At 39.5% G+C, this 19,960-nt stretch overlaps 1 protein-coding gene across 1 annotated transcript; it reads right to left on the bottom strand.

Annotated features, from left to right (window-relative positions):
* Positions 1–1,361: 1,361 nt before the first annotated feature.
* Positions 1,362–10,184, bottom strand: cbln4 (cerebellin 4 precursor). Its single transcript, XM_023834921.1, has 3 exons — positions 9,361–10,184; positions 5,439–5,555; positions 1,362–4,617 (listed from the first exon to the last, which is right to left on the bottom strand). Exons 1-3 carry the CDS (start codon positions 9,646–9,648, stop codon positions 4,420–4,422), a joined length of 603 nt encoding a protein of 200 aa, XP_023690689.1. The 5' UTR covers positions 9,649–10,184; the 3' UTR covers positions 1,362–4,419.
* Positions 10,185–19,960: the final 9,776 nt, after the last annotated feature.

Below are 19,960 nucleotides of genomic sequence, written 5' to 3'. Positions count from 1 at the left end.
AATCTTCATCATAAATTACTTAATTAGTTCATTTGCTCATGTGTGAATTTCCTACTAAATGTATGTCCCAAATGCAGCAAAATAGTTACACCCTTAAAACTGAATCCAGGGGAAAACAAACAAACAAATGACGGTCAAAAAATGTTCAACTTTTACAATTTTTCTACACTGCTTTGGCATATTTCTCAAAGGGCAATTAGCATTTGCAAAATGAGTGTAATCCCCACACCGTGAAGTCAGTTGTACCAAGCAGAACATAATTTCTCATTGTTTCACACAAATTGCAAATGTTTCAGGCCATGTAGGTAAATGGTGAAGCACAATTATCCTTATTCGGCCTAATTATCAGTTGCTTAAGTTTTGCCGGTCAGAGCGCATTATGTAGTTTCCCAGTGAAATAATTTTACAGTAATAACGACATAGGTACATGCTCATTGTGTAGGACAACACGTGCAAAGCAGTTCCCCAAACTTTCTGAATGATTCAGTTGGTTGTGATATCCTCCTGAGACCCCACCCATTCATTTATGTCCATTGTAATGGACATTTTGTTTTTGCATCTATCTTTTCACTGATGTAAGGAAACATATTTATTCCTGTTGTACACTAAAGAGGACATGCTGTCAAATTAAAAATAAAAATAAATTGTAAGATGTCTTATTTCCTCCAAAGGCAAATATCCTAAAATTGAAGGACACTTTTTTCCTTGGGTCTCAGGAGGATATAGCTGTTTTATGCAGTGCAGTGTGACTTTTTTGTTTGCTAATGTACTGTGTTGTGAGACCATTTCAGCGAAGATAAAAGGAAGTTACAAGTGCATGCGAGTGCTTTTTCTTGACACTGAAGTTTACATACTGTAATTTAGAACCATGTAGTGTTGAAACTGGTGTCTTTGACATGAATAGCAATCAGTTTGCTAAAGAAAAATGATTAATGTCAGTGAGAAAGTGGAGAATGACTGTCATTCAGAATTTGGGGGCTCAGGGTCAATCTTAGAGTGACATTTTGACAATATAGTTAAGAATCTTGACTCTTATGGTTGAAATGGTAATGAAGGCGCTATTCATTTTAGAGCCATGGACTAATTCATTGATAGAATCATTTGCTTTTGAGAAATGTTAATTGCTTTCAGTGAATTTGCAGCTTAATCATACTGTTGTGCTGTATGCATTTTGAGAAATGCTCTTATAGTTGTGAGAATGTTAAGTATGGTTCATGAAATATGTAAAAGCAATTGAGAAAAACTGTAATCAAGCTTGTCAGTGAAGCTGTGAAGTTGGACGAGATCCATGAAATCAACTCCTTGGACCATTCTACAAAAAGTGCAACTGTGATAAATAAGATGCCATGAAACTTTAAATATGTCTTTAATCCCATCATATATTTAAATAGAATTAAAAGGGAAAATATGCCATACAGTCAAATAGTTTCTTTTTCATTTACAGCCCTAATAAAAAATGTCAGCATTCAGGACCATTTTAATTTCTTGGGATTTACTTTTACTATATGGCAGCAAACAGACTCCACCATATTGGCACCATTTGGGGTCAGCGATGAATGGGATCCAGCCTGGTCAATAACAAACATCTAAGTTACTATATCTACATCATTGTGCTCAAGACTTAGTTTCAGGTTTTCTTTCTTCAGATGCTTAATGCCTTGCATCTTTATTGAATATACAATGAGATCTCTCATCATACAGTTGGACATGAAAGCCACTTTCACATATCTAATGATCACACTGTTCACTGGATGAGTTGCACTGTACATGAAGATACAACTTCAGGAAACATGATTGCAAAACCAAAATAAAATGAAATGACTAATGGAGGTAAATTTTGTCATCCTTTCAATAGGTAACAGTGGTGATTTTCTGAGTAGCTAAAGATAATGTGGAACCAAGACAAAACCATTCCTAGGTTCTTAATTATGCTGCACTCAGACTTTTGGGCTTATGCTAAATTTAAAACTGAGGATAATACTGTCCTTTCGTCTTGATTAAAGAACACTTCAAGAAGCTTCACTAACTCAATTCATGTAAATGTGTGTGTAAGTTGTGAGACCCCAAAAACATGGAGAAAAGTCAATAATATTCTGTGAGATGATGAACGTGTCCCCCAATATTACAGTGCAAAATAAGTGAGCAAAGCTTTCACCAACAGACTTCCACAGACTATCGCCAAAATGAGGGATTACATATTGTTTTAAAGGATCATTGTTCACGTTTTGTGTGCAGTTCATCGACAGACATTTGACCAATTTATTAAATGACACATATTTGACATATGATTAAAAAAAGATGTGATATTAAAATGAATAGTGACAGGAGACTGGCACCACAACAAGTGGTTAAAAAACCATATTCTTGGTATCATACCATGTGTTAAACTTGTGACCTCACATCACTGGCTGTGAAGACGCCCGCCCTCGTCAAGAAATATGAGAAATAGTGATTTTTAACAGCTATAGAAATGCAAAGTCTCATCTCCCAGGTACCCCATTACCGATATTCCCTCAATTAACAGTTAAAGGGTCTTAAATATGCATTTGCCTATTACATTAATATAGAATTGATATCTTTTATCATTGTGCCTGTATTCCAATCTCATGCCAGCAATGCTTAGCCATTCTAATATGCAGATTCTTAATAAATCAAAACAATCTTCCACTTATCCAGTTATATTATCCAGTGACGATATTATCCAGTGAGGATGTCACTGCATGACACCTGCTGGACAGCTTGCCACACAGTAGGGCAACTTACACGCAATTGAATAAAGTGTTCAAGCCACTGAGAGGTTTGTACCTTTTGTGTGCCACGCTGAAATCTGAATGGGAGGCTTTTAAGGGCTTTCAGAAACAAATAAAATGCTCATAATTCACTTTCACTATTTCGCTTTTCATCCATGAAGGCAGTACTTGCCAGCAGAGACACGGAAAAAAAAAACAATTTAAAAACAGATGTAGGGATCAACAAATGCACTAGAGCTGGCACTGAGATTAAAAAAACGCAAGCAGGGGATGTATAGTGCACCCAATTCCCCCTGCAATTATGTCAATGCTTGCCAGGGTCGTTTTTCAAAACAAAGAAGTGTATACAATGATACAACTCCAAGACATTTTTTTAAAGAGCAAACACCCAGTGGATCGCACAGACGAGTCGGCTTTTCAAATACCAAATGTCATCTGGATTCATTCCTTTGCGTCGACATTTTTAATCTATATAAAAATCTAAAATCCAACAACAAAAGCAATGCCCCAAGACCAATGATAATTATATTAAAGCACTCAAGAACATGATTGTTGCAATCCAGCAATTATCATAGACAAATCTGCTGTTTAAATGACTCCACAGATTATTCGCTTGCCAGTGAAGGCTATTGCGTTCCCTCCTACATACATACACTCATTCACACACACACACACACACACACAAAAGAGGCAATGAAATTAAGGAATGGATTCAAAGCATGTTTAAAGCTAGAGGGCACTCATGAGAATTGAAAGCAAATGTTCAATAAAATCAGCCTATTATGATAAAACTCAGATATGCATACTTAAAATACAAAAAAAAAAACACGCACACACACACACAGACACACACCCCCGTATTTGAGAGTTTATGTAATAATAAGCATTCCTGCATTCCATCACACATTAAACAATATATCTATATTGGCACCTACAAATGAGTAAAACAGTGCAGAGATCAGAGAGAAAGTTACACCAACAGATATTACTGAGGCAGTCCTTGAATTTTAATTCACATTTCATCAAGGGCGCCTCCAATTGCACGGACTCACGTATTCCATCTCCCAGCCCCGCGCTTCTTTTCAGTCAGCCCTTGCCCTGCAAGTCTCGCCCACCCTGTATGCGTGTGATGGAATGCCGTCGTTTGACAATGACAGTTCCCGCACAATGCCACACTCAAAATAAATAGCACATAAAGATGGAGAGAACGACGGATAATGAATCTCGAAACATATTACCATGATGTGCCTCACATACCAATTAAGTAAATGCACATAGGCGCAAAAAAAATAAACGTGATGACAAAAATAAAAACTTTATCAGATTGGGTATGATGGACACATTGGAGGAGAACATCTTTCTTCTCTACATTGAGTAACAAGTTAGGGAGGATAATACTGTCCTTTCAGGCTTCGGGATGTTTTCACGCTCATTTCGCAAACCATGTCCCTTCCACATTCTGCATATCTGAAGTGACTGTAAGCTTGGAAAAATAAACACTGAAACCATCCATTTGGACGACTCCGACTGAAGCGGTAATGAATTTCGGTTATGAGACGACGACAACATAACTGTTGTTGAGTCAGTTTTGTTTCTGAGCTGCTCCCCCGTTTAGCTCACTCTCGTTATGTATTTTCTTTATTTATATGCATTTATTGTTTTCTTTTTCTTACAGAGGGAATACGAGGAATCCGGAGAAGGTGGAATATTGCCAGCCACCCACCAGGTTCCCTTTCTCCAGCTTTAGATACACCTTGTCCTCTTTATCCAGGTACAGAAGGACGCCATTGGTGGCAGCTTCACGCGTCACGTCTTTATCGCCCGCAAAGGCAGAGATGACTGGCTTCCCGTTCAGCATGAGGTTCACCTGGAAAATGGAGACAGGCCAATGAACAAGGGCCAGCAAGTTAAAATGAAGTAGGAGGGACCGGAGCCAACTGTTGAAGCAAAACTGCTATCTATTTACTCATTAATTGGTGTATTTTAAGTCTGACATGTTTCATAAGTGCAAGAATTGTTGTTAGAAAGTCTTAAGCTAGCAAACATGGAGTCCAATATAGCTGAGTTTAGTTAATGAGGTTTAATAAAAGTCTATCAACAACTAACCCCATTCAACAGTGGGCCAGGTCCCCTTAATCACATGGGTAAGCAGTAATAACTACATAGTTTCCTAAAAAGACATCCTACAATAATGACTGAAGTGAATTGTGGTAAATATATCCTCAGTTTTTCTCTCTGCTTATAAATCAGTCATGTAAAACTAGAGAAAACTAGTTTTCCTTTGCTAAATTATTATGTTATTACTGTTTGACTCGATTCTATAATGAATTCATCTAGTGTTACTTCACTAATTTAACTAATATGGTATTATCTGCAGTTATAAATACTTACAGTGAGAGAACACTGCAGTCTGATATTGCTTTGATTGCACCAGCTCAAATGTCAAATGTGTACCAACTTAAATAGCCAAAATGAAACGTTTGTATAATTCTGATGCGTGATACACATTTCATTAGATATCTCTGCAAACAAACATTTTACCCTTATTTTCCTGACAACGCAAAAAGTTTTGATTGAACAAAAATCTTTTATCTGCCATACAGTACATATTGTTAAAGTACCAACTATATTTTAAAGTTCTGACTATTTGACTGCTGTATTTCTGTTCTGGATACCCCAACAACCTACCTGTATGGTCTGACTCTGATAGACTTTGATGACATGAAAGTTAAAACTGTAGATCCCTTTGCGGGGTGACAAGAACACTGAATCCAAGGTGAAATAGTTGCCAATGTTGACAAGAACCTGAAAGCAGAACATTTGACAGGTTAAAAAAACAGCAGATCAGAGTCAACCGGCTGGAGAACGTAAGTGAGGACAAATTCTTCAGACCAAGACTTAACGTATCCTGTACTTTAAACAGGAGTATGATTTGGAATCAAGGAACCAACTACGGCTAAAATGGAACTATTTGCGAGTAACTGGGATCACTCCAATCTGAATCTGATTACGAAGCCCTGAAGCTCCATGATGAGTTATACTTTCAGAAAGTATTCATCCCGTAATGAACACTAAGACGGCACGCCTGCCACTTCCATAGCTTGACGTCAGTGGCTCTTTAGCTGCAAATGATCTGATGTGTGATGAAGATAATTAACAGACTAGCTGTTCTCCATCATTTCACCTTTTTGTGAAGAACATGTTGATGTCTAATGTACTGAGTATGTCAGACTAAATTAAGTACAGAGTGATAAAATTTTTTAGACTCTCTAGTGTCTAGTCTTTCTGTGACCCTTTACATTATTGTTTATCTTTCGCCTATGGCGCAACTCTATTTAGTATAATTAATTGCTCCAAAAAGATTCATCAAAACAATCTCTCAGGTGTTAAGCTTTTAATTATAAGCAACCTAAGGTTACCCTGAGACACCTCTTTAAGAGGATCCTACAATGAAGTCATATGAAGCCCAAACACAAAGAGGTCTTGAGTTAATCCTACAACATTGCTACAAACTATGGTTCTTGCTATAAAGCATGCACACACGGAAGATTCCCTTGGAACATTTTCACTTCCTGTTTCACACAGTTTGTATTGCGTCTAAGATCCTCACACTGCTGCACATCGAACAGCAGCAAGAATGCAAAGCTAACTAGCTTTGTTTGCTTTGTAATAAAGAAGTGAACTGCTATGTACGAAGCAGCACGAGTGCGCCAAGGAGAGCACAGAGCAATGCAATATGTTACTGCGATTTCCCGGCTCACACCTCCACCTGATCCATAACCAGGCCTGTACTTCTTTGACCTGATTACTTGAGGTCTTCTAGTTAGTAAGTAGAAACCATGGTTTCCTTTCAGACCCGGAGAGAAAGAATCAAACGTTGAAGATTCTTTAAAGAAAAGACCATTTTAGCGATTTATAGAATTTATTTTTTGTCTATATTGCTAGCTTTTTCCCCAAGCATATTTTTCCCCAAGTGTATTTTTTGAGATGACCAAAATAAAATAACCATTTAACGATTTTGTAGGGCTCTAGTAATCTAGAGCTGTTTCCATGTAGCACAGGCCCCTAAACACACATCATTTACATGCTACATTACAGGAAATTATTGTATTGTTCTAAAAATATATATGATTTAGCACCGGTTTTCCTCAGTATAATGATTATCAAGACTCAATATTATTTTTTCTGTCATAACAGATATGCAGGATTAAAATATACAAGAAACAAAATCAAGATTTAACTTATTTAAATTAAGTCCTTTGTTTAAGTTTTATAACCTTCATTCATCAATGGCAGTTCCTTTTTCTTCCTGAACTATGTGTGAAACCCCACGGGGCAGCAAGAAAACAATAAGGATTGTGATAGATTTCCACCTTTGTTGTAATCAAATCACAGTCAAATACAAAACGTGCTTTTTTATTCAGGGAAATTTAACCCTTTCAGATCCATAACACACCAACTTTGGAAAGCCATGCAGACAAATACCAAAGCAATTATAAAGATCTATACTGTTGTTTTGTTAAGAAAGGAATAAGTTCATTGATAGTTCAGCAGTGAATAATCCAACATTCTTCAGTAAACAAATTCAAAATTTACCGGATGAAAATCTGGCACCTAACAACATACTGAACTGAAATTCATGTGATGAGTAATCATTAAGAGGCATTAATCTTTTCAGCATTAGGTGGATAAAATACTTTATAAATCAACACAGCTATCCTCTTTTATAGTGCAAAAAAATCATGCCAATTCCTACAAATGCATATTTTCTGGGAGGTACCATTTTAAAAGCCTTTTTATCGCTGTATTTCTGTAATACTGAAACAGCGGTTTAATGTAGAGCAGTTTAAGTGTATTTACTCTTTATAACATTTTAATATAATAAGTACATTCAAAACCTTAAACCATATCCAGATTAAATAATATTAGGAACATCATTGTGAACCCACCAGATTGTGGATGATGCACTGTGTTGATTTATATGTCTTGGGATGTTAGCGGTGCTGCTGTTAATTAATTAATTAACCTACAGTTGCAAAATGAAATATGGATACTATTATCATCCCAAGCTATTTTTTTCGTCTTAACTTTAGATATACTGAAATTTTAACCGAATTGTGTGTTTGCGCGTATGGCAAGACTGCACTTTTCCTTCATCGAATTCTAACTAGAGAAATTATGAAGAAATGGTGTATATATTTTAATGTTAAATATGCCGTATAAGAGGTGATTCTGGAAGGTCCGCTAATGTCGATTGACATTCTGCAAGTAGCAGGGTAAATCAGGGAACAGGGCTAACTGCATTTTAGCCGAGAGGTAACTCGTAAATAATTTTACGATTGTTTCCTAAACCTTATTGCACATTATGAAATTGCGTTTTCTACGCAGGGTAAAAAAATCTTTCACATGTAACTGGAGAGATGAACCATTTATTTTGTCATTCATATAAATGTGAATTTATATCATCCACAAAAATATTACCTGCACCGTTCCCATCTACTCGTGGTTTAAAATTAAATTAAGGATGTTAAGTTGCCCCGTGGCATTCAGTTCGCGATTGCGTGCAGGCGGCCCTTCTGTCCAATAACGCTTATTTCGGTGAGATTCCATTACAGTTCCGCAAAAAGTCCTCTAAATCTATAATTGTGGATGCAAATGCTGACAGTGAACCATACATAAAATGCAGAAAGCCCCCAGGCTGGGAGAAGCATAATCTATTTCACAAGTTTTCATTCAAAGTACCAGCTTAATCAAAATATTTAATGTTTATGCGTTTATAAACAATCCGACCGAGCCTTGCATACATATTAAGCAAAATGTCGCTTTTTCTACGCTTTTCAGATGTTATTTTCACCCTGTTTAAATGTCACTTTTTATTGCTCTCTTAAATGTATCTCTTTATGGACGATCATTATATATGACAGGTTGGCGTGGCTCCGAGAGGAGCGCACATAAATAAACCGAAAATTTCAGAAGATCCAGCAAAAGACTTTGCAAGTTTATTCCGATTTATTAGTTTTGGCGCTTTGACTGCATCTGACTGCATCAATTATGCAAAAGCACACAACACTGATGGATCCTTTTGAGTAGATAATAAATGCACAAGTCAGTTCATTTGTTTGGTTTTTCACTGCGTTCTGCAGACAAATGCTTCCTGGTCGCATTCGCTTACTGTCATGTGAAAGATCACGTTAAAATCACAACCGATCACGGATCTCGAAGTCGTCCCATTCCAGGGATGAATTACATTTTTAATGAATCATTGGTCCTTTATGGTTAGTTTTCTCTTGACTGGGGGCCACACATGAAGTAGTATGCTACCATTTAAAAGCTGACTGATTTCAGTAGGCACCGTTAATATTCTATTAAGTAGGTGCGCGGGTTCAATAATTCGGGTCTTCAAAGCAAAACGTAAAATTCTGTTTCTTCGTGTTTTTCAATCATGCGATTGAAAAATCATGCGACCAAATGAATGATCAATTTTAGATTAATAACTTTTGCGGGGGTTGTTCGACAGTTCCTAAAATTGTGACAATTATAGTGTTTAGCGTGTTATTTCTTACTCCATCTTAAAACAGTTTTGCTTTAAGTGGGCCATCTTTAACCTTACCTGGTCGAAGTAAATAATTCTTGTTTTATTGCTCATTTCCGACGGTTCGTGATTGTTGCTCCTGACCGCGGAGAAAGCCACCTTGGAGTTGGCTGCGCGCACCGAAATCCCGAGCGGAGAGGACGACCCCTTGGAGTCCATAGCCGGATTAGAGTCACACACCACCAGGCATTTACCCTCCAGGACAATGGGCTCTGTGTCATTCTGAGCCCCGGCGAGCTTCACGAGGGTGTCCACCGCCATCAGAAGTATAAAACACGCGAATATGGTTTTCTTGAGAACCATCATTGCGAGGTTTTGTAAAAACGATTCCCTCTGTACCAAGTTCCAAGTCTTTTTCACCGGTTCCCCCTTTTTCAAAGCTTCTGGTGCGCTTCTCCTATAGGATTCACCAGTACATGAGTGAGGGTAGAAATCTGCGGTCTAGTCTCGACATCTAAAAGCTTATATGTTAATTATTGATGAAAGAGCACGAGAGGTGACAGAAAACATCCGATAATGCCATTTTCGTTAATTTCCTACCAGTTTTTCCAAGCTCGGCAGATTTATTCAGCCTGCGTCAGTCGCGCTGTTATCTGAACGCAATTAGATAGGAAGTGGATGAAAGGGTTACACCACCAGGCAGGTCTGAAGCTCCACGCTTTTCTAGCCCGGCTCACTGCAGCTTGGGATTGTATAGGCGCTGCTCCTTCAGTACGCCCTCAGTACGATCGGAAACTAATCCGTGTTAACTGTCCCGTTAACTGTAATAAAGGGAAAAAAAATCTGAATGCATGAAAATGAAATAAAACATAAGTATTTAAGATCCTGTAGTCGAATTTGAGGATGCATACGCAAGTTGAAGACAAGTGACACGCAGCGCCAGTCCTAACCCAGCGTCTGTAGCCGGGGGATCTGGCGGCGAAAAAGAGCAAATAAACCAAGGGGGTAGCAGGGACTTAGTTTTATAAGCGTGGAACTATCGGAAGAGTCGACGCTGCCGATTCATATAAATCGGGGTAATGCATCAAATTATGCACAATTATGTCACCGAAGTTCAAAATACACCGAGTTAGTTAATATAGTTGGCGGGTGTTACCACCTGCGTCGAAGTTACAGCTCTTCCATTCAGGTTAGCAGTATGAATTGGATTCTCCCCCGTTTTTAAAGACTTTTCACAGTTCATTGTGATAGAAAATTGACCCAAAACACATCACTCAGCAGTGCCAAAGAGGTAAAAATACGCAGCAAGCCAGCGTTATTCGGCTGCCAAGCAGAATGTGAATAAGCTATTGGGCTAGGAATTTATTTATATAATTACTGAATGCGTTTTTAGAATGACAAAAGACTGCAAACTTATCTGTGACATCAGTAGGGTGCAAGGCAGGGTTACACCCTGAATGGGATGGCGATCGCGGGGAACACACACACATAATGGCACCGTTTGCAATTTATGAACACCAGTTAACTTCATTTCGTGCCTTTGGATCACGGGAGGAAACCAGAGTACATGCAGATAACCCATGCAACTGAAGGGGAACACGCAACACTCACATAAATAGCAGAGGAAGGATTCTAACACCAACCCTGCAGCGGGCAATGGGAGCGGTGCTACCCCCTGAGCTGCCCTGTTAAGACACTAACTGAGTGGAAGTTGTAGACCATTTCAACTGGGGGGGGCAGGCTGTGGCCAGTTGTTCTGTTAGGGGGGCCAGATGCATTTGACCTTAATGTCCTCCAACTCTTACATGAGCTACATGACCAGCATTAAGGAGCAAAAGACGATTTTGAAAACCAATAAGATACTTATGCAATACTTTACAGTCGCATTTTACAGCTTTTACAAATGTGTAACTCACTCTAATATCTCCTTTATACCGTCTTGCTTCCACGAGATTGATTATTTTTTCTGTCGTTAACTTCGCTTTTCTCCAGCTGAAGCGACACGACCCCCCCAGCGCATCCGTGTTAATAGACGGTCAAGAAAATGTGCTTACGTTTGTGTTTCGCCTGTTCCCAGCGCACAAAATGTTAGCCCACATATATCAATGCAAATAATAATGATAGTAATAATAATAATAATGTTTATTTTAGACTCAAGTAGCATATGTATTTGGGGGGGGTACAGGGGGGGGGGGGGCATGCATGTTGTCACTGGGGCCCACCCCACCCCCTCCCCGCAGAACTGCCCCTGTATTCACTGACTTTCATTCTGTAAAACATGTAATAAATGAGATGCTTTTGATGCTGTTATAGCAGCTACAATGAAGCTTCTGTCTTTGCATATCTCATCTTGCTCTCCTATGAGACGCACAGACATGCACCAGGGAGAGTAGAGTGAGGGGTCAGAGCACACGATCAGCCGGGGGGGTACAGGGCCTCACTCCAGGGCCAGCAGTGGTAAGATTACTCTGCTGGTCACGGGATTTGAACCAGCAACCTTCCAGACATGGGCACCGACTCCTAAGTCATGACAAGAGCAACAAAAACTTAGCAATATGACATTTGGTACAATCATAATTTTATTTATTTAGCAAATTCTTTTATCCAGAGTGATGTGCAATTGAGAAATCGGGGCCAGAAAGTCCCTGGAGCAATTGTGGGGGGGGGGAGTAAGGACCTCTCTCAGGGGCCCAATGGTGACATCACTCTGCTGACCACAGGATTCAAATCGGTGACCTTCTGACCACAAGCACAGTGACCTAACCCACCAAGCCAAGCCCCACTTCAGTGTTGCATTTCTATAAATCTACTGTAATATACATAATTTTACAGAATAATGTTAACAATGTCTTGTGGTATATCCATAATAATTTTACAGCGCATACTATGCTTAGATAGGTCACGAGTTATGCGATTGGTTGAAATGTTCATGATCATGACAGCTCGTTATGATACGCTAATGTACTGCGGCGTAGGAATCTAGGCCAGCACCTCCTGGTCATCACTGTGTTAGCGTGATAATACTCGCTGCATATGAGTAATGCTACGATGGCGCACACTATTTAACGCTATTTTATGCTAGACGAAGCAGGAGAGCGACAATCGGTGTGCATGTCTGACGCCCATGCGTTCTGTTATCTGGTATGTCATCCATTTGGTTATAACCTCAGCTAGCAATACTGCAGGTCTGCTGGTGTTATTAGGCAGGATCAATAGTTCTGTATAATTGAATTGAGTATTATTAGAATACATTATGTATTGTGAAAAATGAGTATAATTTGATTAATCAATCACCGATTTTGTAACTGCTTATGGTCAAGGTCACAGTGCATGTCTGGAGTATAGGAGGCCAATAATGTGATTACAGCTATATATATATATATATATATATATATATATATTATAGATTATATGAAGGACATGTCTATAAAAAGGAAATCAAGGTATTACAGTACATATTATAAATGATATCAGAGTGATGCATGTTTTGCAATGCAAGTACTTGTATATGATGGTTATGATTATATTAAGAAACTAAAGCGCATTATGGATGTTGATAGGGGCAGAAGAGAGACATTGAGTGCGTAAGCGTGACGTCTGCGTGATCTGTTAAATAAAGCCACAGACGTTCACGCTGTGTCCCTTTGTCACCGCTGACATGGTGCGGAGGATGGCCTCCATCCGGCCTCTCTATACCACTGCTTCTCAGAAGAGGTCACATCCTGACATTGTGCTGGACTTTTTGGGTACCCGATTATTTGGCAGATGCGTGGTTATGCAGTCAATGAGAAAAAGGACTTTCCATTTTTCTTGGTTTACCATTAATTCAATGACTCGCCTGTTAAATTTTAATCGTGTTTAAGGAAAGAAATGTTTAGACCCCTCAAACCTTTCCTGCACGTGAAAAACTGCATTCACATCCCTGGTCTTGATTCAGTCTTGAATCAGCATCTCTGTCCCATTCGATTTCCACCTCTATTTCCCGGCATTATGATATCCCAGCGGGATACCAACAGCCTGAGGTGAGATTCCCTTCAACAGACTCCAGTCCAAACCATATACAAGCTGTTTGCACAAGTTATCGCACACTGCAGCAATGAGAACCTCTGTCTGCAAAAGCTGCTGAAACAGAAATAAATGTCATAACAGCATCACACAACGCTGAAACACAAAGCTATGAAAACAAAATGCCATCCAGTACATAAAACAGTCACTAACAGGTATGCTATGTTAATTATGTTTTGCTTGCGAGTTATATGACTGCTCAGAGAATGCTGTGTGTCCTTCCCCACAATGCCCTGAGGAAAATCTAGGCCAAAAAGTCTATTCCTGGGTGAGGACAAGGCGAGAGGAGTATCCCTCCACACAATGATTCAACTTTCCATGACCTATATGCTGTTCAGTTCATCATCCAAGAGGCCAACTCTAATCTGACCACTTGAAGACTATTCGTTGCCAGAGAGGTCTCACCTGAAAATCACCTAGTGATTTACAGACTGCTTTATACGTGGGGGGGGGGGAATAAATGCAAATATACTGATTTTAGATGAATTAAAAAAAAATTCTCAGAGACAGAGTTAAAGTGTTTCTCAAAATGCATATTGACTCTACTTGTGTTCCCATGTACCCGTTTTATGTCATCATCTATCTTCAGAAGACCAGTTCCAATACTGGAGAGTTCCAAGAACAGGATTGTAAAAATCCCCGCATGTCACTTTGTTCATGGGAGTTTTACTCGCACAACAATGTTCTGAGGGCGGAATGAAATTCAGAGAGATAACCAATCAGATGTCTTGATCTCGCCTCCTCTAGTTACTTGGACCTGCCTCCTCTGCAATATAATTGGTTATCTCTCTGAACGAATCATTTTTCGGTCTGCCCTCAGAACATTTTTAAGTATACAGTAACTCCCACAAGCTGTCACTCTTGCCCTGCCCCAAATTTCAGAGATACATCGATTGCATCCTCGCCAAATGAGACCAATCCCACCATTGCACCACAAGTTTGTTTTTGGGAGGCAAGTACGGAACACTGGTTATGCCAAGAACACAAGAACAATGCATTCTTGGTATTGAGAAAGACCCTTAGTCTTTGATCTTAATTTTATGAGTAAATACACCAGCTCCATTTTGTTAAAACAGTTGCACATAAATAATATATTACAGCGGAGAAATGAAGCTCCAACCAAAGATCATGAATATTACCAACTGACATTCTGTCCTCTTCAGTTCTGATTTGCATTATTAACGGAGCCTGAAGGAATCAGATTGAGAGCCTAATAAGTATATCACTGAGCAGAGACACTGGGAAATTAGAACTAAGTAAACCATGCAATTTTTTCTCGATTACAAAACTAAGTACTGGCATTGATTCGTGAACAGTAGTTATACAAAAATATTTCAATTTAGTTGACAAGGATCTCTATCGGATAACTTGTTACCTGGTGACACTAAAGCCCTTGTCCTTGTAAGAATTTGATGAGCCATCATTGGAGGTGAGCATCATTAAAAAAGTGATGGATAGAGGGGACGTTTACAGGAAGTATTTTGAACCTGGAACCCGCTGGCTGCCTCTCAGACTAACTCATTTTCAGCTGATGCTGAAGCTGGAAATTAATCTAAAGGGTGATGGTTGGAATTAGTCACGATCACAAAGAAGTATTCGCTGTGACAGATGCCTGACAGGTAGCGAGGCAGCCTGCGCTCATGAAGCCGTGGGAGGGACTAACCGCCCGGTGAGACCATTTAATCTCAGCGCAGTGCAACGAGGACAGCCGAGACTCACAGGAAGCCTCGTGTGGCGTCGACATCTAAACGTCGCTGGCTGGTAGGCAGAGGAACCCATCCCTTCTGCAGTTCTTGGTCCTCCGCAGACCTGACAGGGAAATTGGTCAACTGTAAACCATTGAAAAATAGAACACATCTTCAGTTTTGTTATGGAAAGCAGAGAAAATGCATATAGAAATGACCCTGTCCTCCAACGAAATATGGCCCAGACGCATTGTACTTTCATTCGAGGTTACAGCTTGTTTTGTCTGTGGCTCACTCTGCTTGCAGATTAATTTTGTTAATAATAGGTTGTGCATTTAGTTCCTTAGATGACACTTTTGTTCAAAGACGTCCTTCTATAAAGCTGGATATTTTACTTAAATACCATGGTCAAAGGGACTATAGCAGAAATCTTCCCAAGACTTGAACCGACAGCATTCAGCATACAGATTCTTGACCTTAAATATTCTATTTTTTCACCCAATTAAAACTAGAGTAGCTACCATGAATAAAACCTCTTGGAAATTCATTAAGGTCTAGGGCAGTGGGAGATGGGAAGTGTGCCCCTGGTGGCAACAGTGGCATATGCTAGTCAAAATTGCTGATAGTACATTTACACCATATGGACAAACATTACAAATCCCTTATTACCTCATTTATACCCTGTTTCTAGGTAAGAGATCTTACTTAAAGTGGAAACTGGCGGCGCTTTGATGAGTTCATTTGTGGTTCCTCATGTTTGCTGTATTTGAGCTCCACTCCTTTTTCAAAATAATGAGCATCCTCGTGATGATTCTTCTGACAGTACCCAAGTCTGCAAAATCCCAAAATTCCCAGTCAATACATTGTCTGCATTTCCTTTTTTTTAACAGGAAAACTGAGGATTACCAAATGTGGAAAGAACGAGGAGACCCTGTTTTTAAACATGGCGATTGCAGCATGGAGATATAGATTTAACAGGCTTAACACATGGAGTGACAACAGATAACTTTTCTGAGATTTGGCAGGTGTTGATACTGACATCTGACAAACAGTGACTTGCTGGTAGAGCATAAGAATTCTGCAGTCTTTTTATGTCCCATACAAATCAAAGCTCAAATATGGCACGACAACACAGACGGGCAATGTCATCCTTGTGTAAAAAGATTCTCATTTCATGTGGTTTCTAGATGATTGCCCATTGATTACATATATATGACACTATATACATAGAATTTGTGTGTGTGTGTGTGTGTCTGTGTGTGTATTGTAGGTGAAATTCCCATCCATCCACCTATCCATCCATCCATCTATCTATCTATCTATCCCAGTGTTCTAATAGTTTTCATTGTGTTTATTTCATTTCTCCCTGCCACCCTGAATACAGGAACAGCAGGTGTAGAAAATGAATGGATGGAGATTTTAATCTTATACTGTTTTCAATTTTCCTTTTAAATCCAGTTTAATTTTAATTGGTTTTCAGTTTGGCTTTTTGTTAGTTTATAACGAGTCATTATTTGGCCCCTGTCACAGTCTCTCAGATCTTTATCTGTCGCAATTTCTTCTACATTCAACATGGCGGCTAAGAGTATAAAAAAAAAAACAAAAAAAACTAACAGTCGGTCCTTAATAAAGATACTTCACACTGTGATATTAAAGTCTGCAGGCTGTAGTAAACACAACTTTATTAGACAGCGTGTGTTAGATGGATGAAACAGCCTCTGTGAAAACCACCCTCTCCCAGTAACACACATCAGATACAAGGGAACAGGTGAGAACAGGCATGGGCCCAATGAAAGGGGGTCTGTACTTCAGCTCTCCACAGGAGGGCTGCTTTCCCTTTTAGTCCTGCAGCCGTCAAAGAGGATGGCTGGCTTGTTCTCAGACATCGCGGACTGATTAAAACAAATGCTGCCGAAATGTTCCTACACAGACGTGGCTTGGGAGCAGGTTTCGGTAAACGAGACGACTTGTGGCCCGAAATCTCTAACAGCTTTGTCAACATTTGTGACTCATGTTGTCATGAATCCATCATAAACTAGCTGCTTTCTTAACAATAAAAACAAACCCCCAGGTAGAAATATGCCTGTACTGTACCATGCAGTCTTAGATCATTTTTTAACAGTGCAAATTATACATATATTGTTTATATGAACCAGTGGTTTCAAACATTTGGTTCACACCTTACATTATCTGCACCTTCATAATGCCTTTATAATACATTCACAGAACATTCATAAGCAGCATGTCAGTATAGCTTGGCCTCCTAACTTGCCTTAGCAAATTTAATATACATTAAATCAAACATTATACAATTATATGATTATAATGTTTCTTTTTAGTCATATAATGTTAGTTATTAATGTATATTAAGCTATTCAGGTTTGTTAGGATGATAAGGCATTACTGTACATGCTGTTTATACTAAGAATGCATTATAAAGGCATTATGAAGGTGCGATGAATGTTCCATGAATGCATTTTAAATGCATTGTGGAAGTGCAATTAATGTAAAATGTAACCAGACATTTCATCCCAGATAGCAAGCACCAAATTAAGTGACCACTTTGACCTCAAGTATGATGTATTTCCGATTCTGTGCACATCCAGGATGGCCTTATCTCTACGAAAATCATTTCACATGCCACTGTTAAGAGCTTCTGTACTGGACAATGGACCACATGCACAGAATGTCTGGTATGTACTGACTTAACAGTAAGGTGTAAAAAAATGAACAACTACATGCTCCAGGTAATGAAACCCACCCTTTTACGGAAAGAACACCAAAAAAAAATGTGAGCCCATCTGTTCAGATAACGATCATCATAATTTAATTACGATTTGTTTCATACCTTACATGGCATAATAATATAAACATCTAATAATCTACAGAATTAATGCTAAATAACCTGGGAAATGCATGTGGCATGCTTGATTAAAAATAATTTTAATTCTGCACCACAGATTATTTTTTATAAGTAGAAAGATTTCATCAAAACTACGTCTTGTTTGTGCAGATGTATAAGCAGGTCTCAGTGTAAAGAAAAAAAAAATCTAAGCATGTTTTCTAGGATCATTATGCCACCCCTTCAAACTAAAGCAAGGCTTTTTTCAGACCTTTAATTAAAATGTCAGACACAGAAGGGTTCTCTCTTCAATCTCTCACAAAATCAATCAATCTCAAACTCTGAGACTCTTTTCAAGCAGTGCAGTGAGTACTTATTATATTCCAAAAGCTGTTTTGGGGGTGGGGATGGTGTGCATTTAGAGATGGAAAACTACAATGAATATTTGTTGTTTATACTGAATTAGAACAGTTCTCGGTAGACTTAGGCCAAAGTTACTGAGAACCTATTGTTAGCTTGAGACTCATGTTAATGTACTGTGGAACGTGGCCTTCACTGAATCTAGACTGGATTTTTTTTTTGTCATTTTCCCAATGACTATCTTCAGCTGGCACACGTACCTAGGGGTCTTGACCTGTCTAGGTGCCAAGTTGGCTGTGATTGTGTGAGTTGATTGTGCTTTGCTGTGCTTAAGTAGGTTGCTTCCTACAGAACACTCTACAGCACCTTCTACCTGCCTAAACATGCCACAAAAAGCTGTTTCCAGCAGTAACACTTACCGTAAAACACTAGATATGTTGCTTTGTCTTCAGGCCTATTAATTTCCAAGTGAGTAAATTCTGGCTTCCTATGTATGAGCCTCTCGTGCGTCGCCCCCGGCGGTGGGGTGAGAGTCTGACGTTAAATCAATTTTTGTTACATCCATTTAGTCTAAGGGAAAAATGTCACAGTGCACTGCAAAAAGCCAATTGAAATGTGTCACGAGGCATGTCCCGATATCTACAGTTTTCATCTGGTACTTGAGTCTCCCTGGTTGATGTTTACATCGGCTTTGCTAAGGGGCAGAAACCGGCACTATTTCAAAGCCACTGAGGCACCCATAGCACCAGAACCCCACTGGCAAACTTCACTGGCCAATTTAACTTTGTTTCGAAATGCAGTTAACCCCTTAAAGCAGATGTATAATTCTGTGTCGAGTCAACCCAGATACGCAGAACCTACACCAGGGGTGTCAAATCTTATCCGCAAAGGGCCGGTGTGTATGCAGGTTTTTGGGATAACCTTTAGGTCAGCTGTTCAAACCCAGGTGTGAGGACTCTTCAGCTAATCAGTCCTCTAATTAGTAATCTAATTAGGGAGTTGCAGCGAAAACCCGCATACACAGCCGCCCTTTGCGGATAAGATTGGACACCCCTGAGCTACACCATGGCCTCTGCAAGTGGTCTATTTATACCAGTGCGCGGTCTGCGTCACTGCGATGTGTTGTTGGTGTATAATATCAGGCTATGGCGTAGCGTATGGCATAGGGTATACAGCTATACCATGGTTACGGCGTAATGACGGGGTAGATTCTACACTAGTGGTGTGGAACCTGTCCCATGGAGGGCCGGTGTGGGTTTCTGGGATGGCCTCTCAATCAGCCAATAATAAAGCAGTGCTTCTCAACCCCAGTCCTGGGGAACCACTGTTATTGGCCGATTGAAAGGTCATCCCAAAATCTCTCACCCACACCGGCTTCCCGTGAATCAGGTTCCTCCTCCCAGCTCAACTTTGCGGGCTTGACTGACTCTGGCAGCAACTTCAGTATTCTGGCTTTCACTCCGCTTCTGCTCCAAATTATTTTATTGCAGCAATTATCTGAATCATAAATGATGTCCCTTGACGTTTAGGTGTAAACCAGGCGGTAATTATCCCGAAAACTGCGTTTCCTGAGCACCATAGCTGTCAGAGTAGAAAAGCTGCCGCGATATTTGAGAAGGTGAAAGGGCACCTCTTACCCTGCCAGAATTCCAGGGGAATCTACTGGGAGTTGGAGTGACAGATTATCAAGGGGACACCAGGAAAAGCATAATATGGAGGCAACGCC

Source organism: Paramormyrops kingsleyae, chromosome 6 (genome assembly GCF_048594095.1).
Source record: "Paramormyrops kingsleyae isolate MSU_618 chromosome 6, PKINGS_0.4, whole genome shotgun sequence".
Taxonomy (NCBI): domain Eukaryota; kingdom Metazoa; phylum Chordata; class Actinopteri; order Osteoglossiformes; family Mormyridae; genus Paramormyrops; species Paramormyrops kingsleyae.
This window is presented reverse-complemented; position numbering and strand designations above follow the sequence as displayed.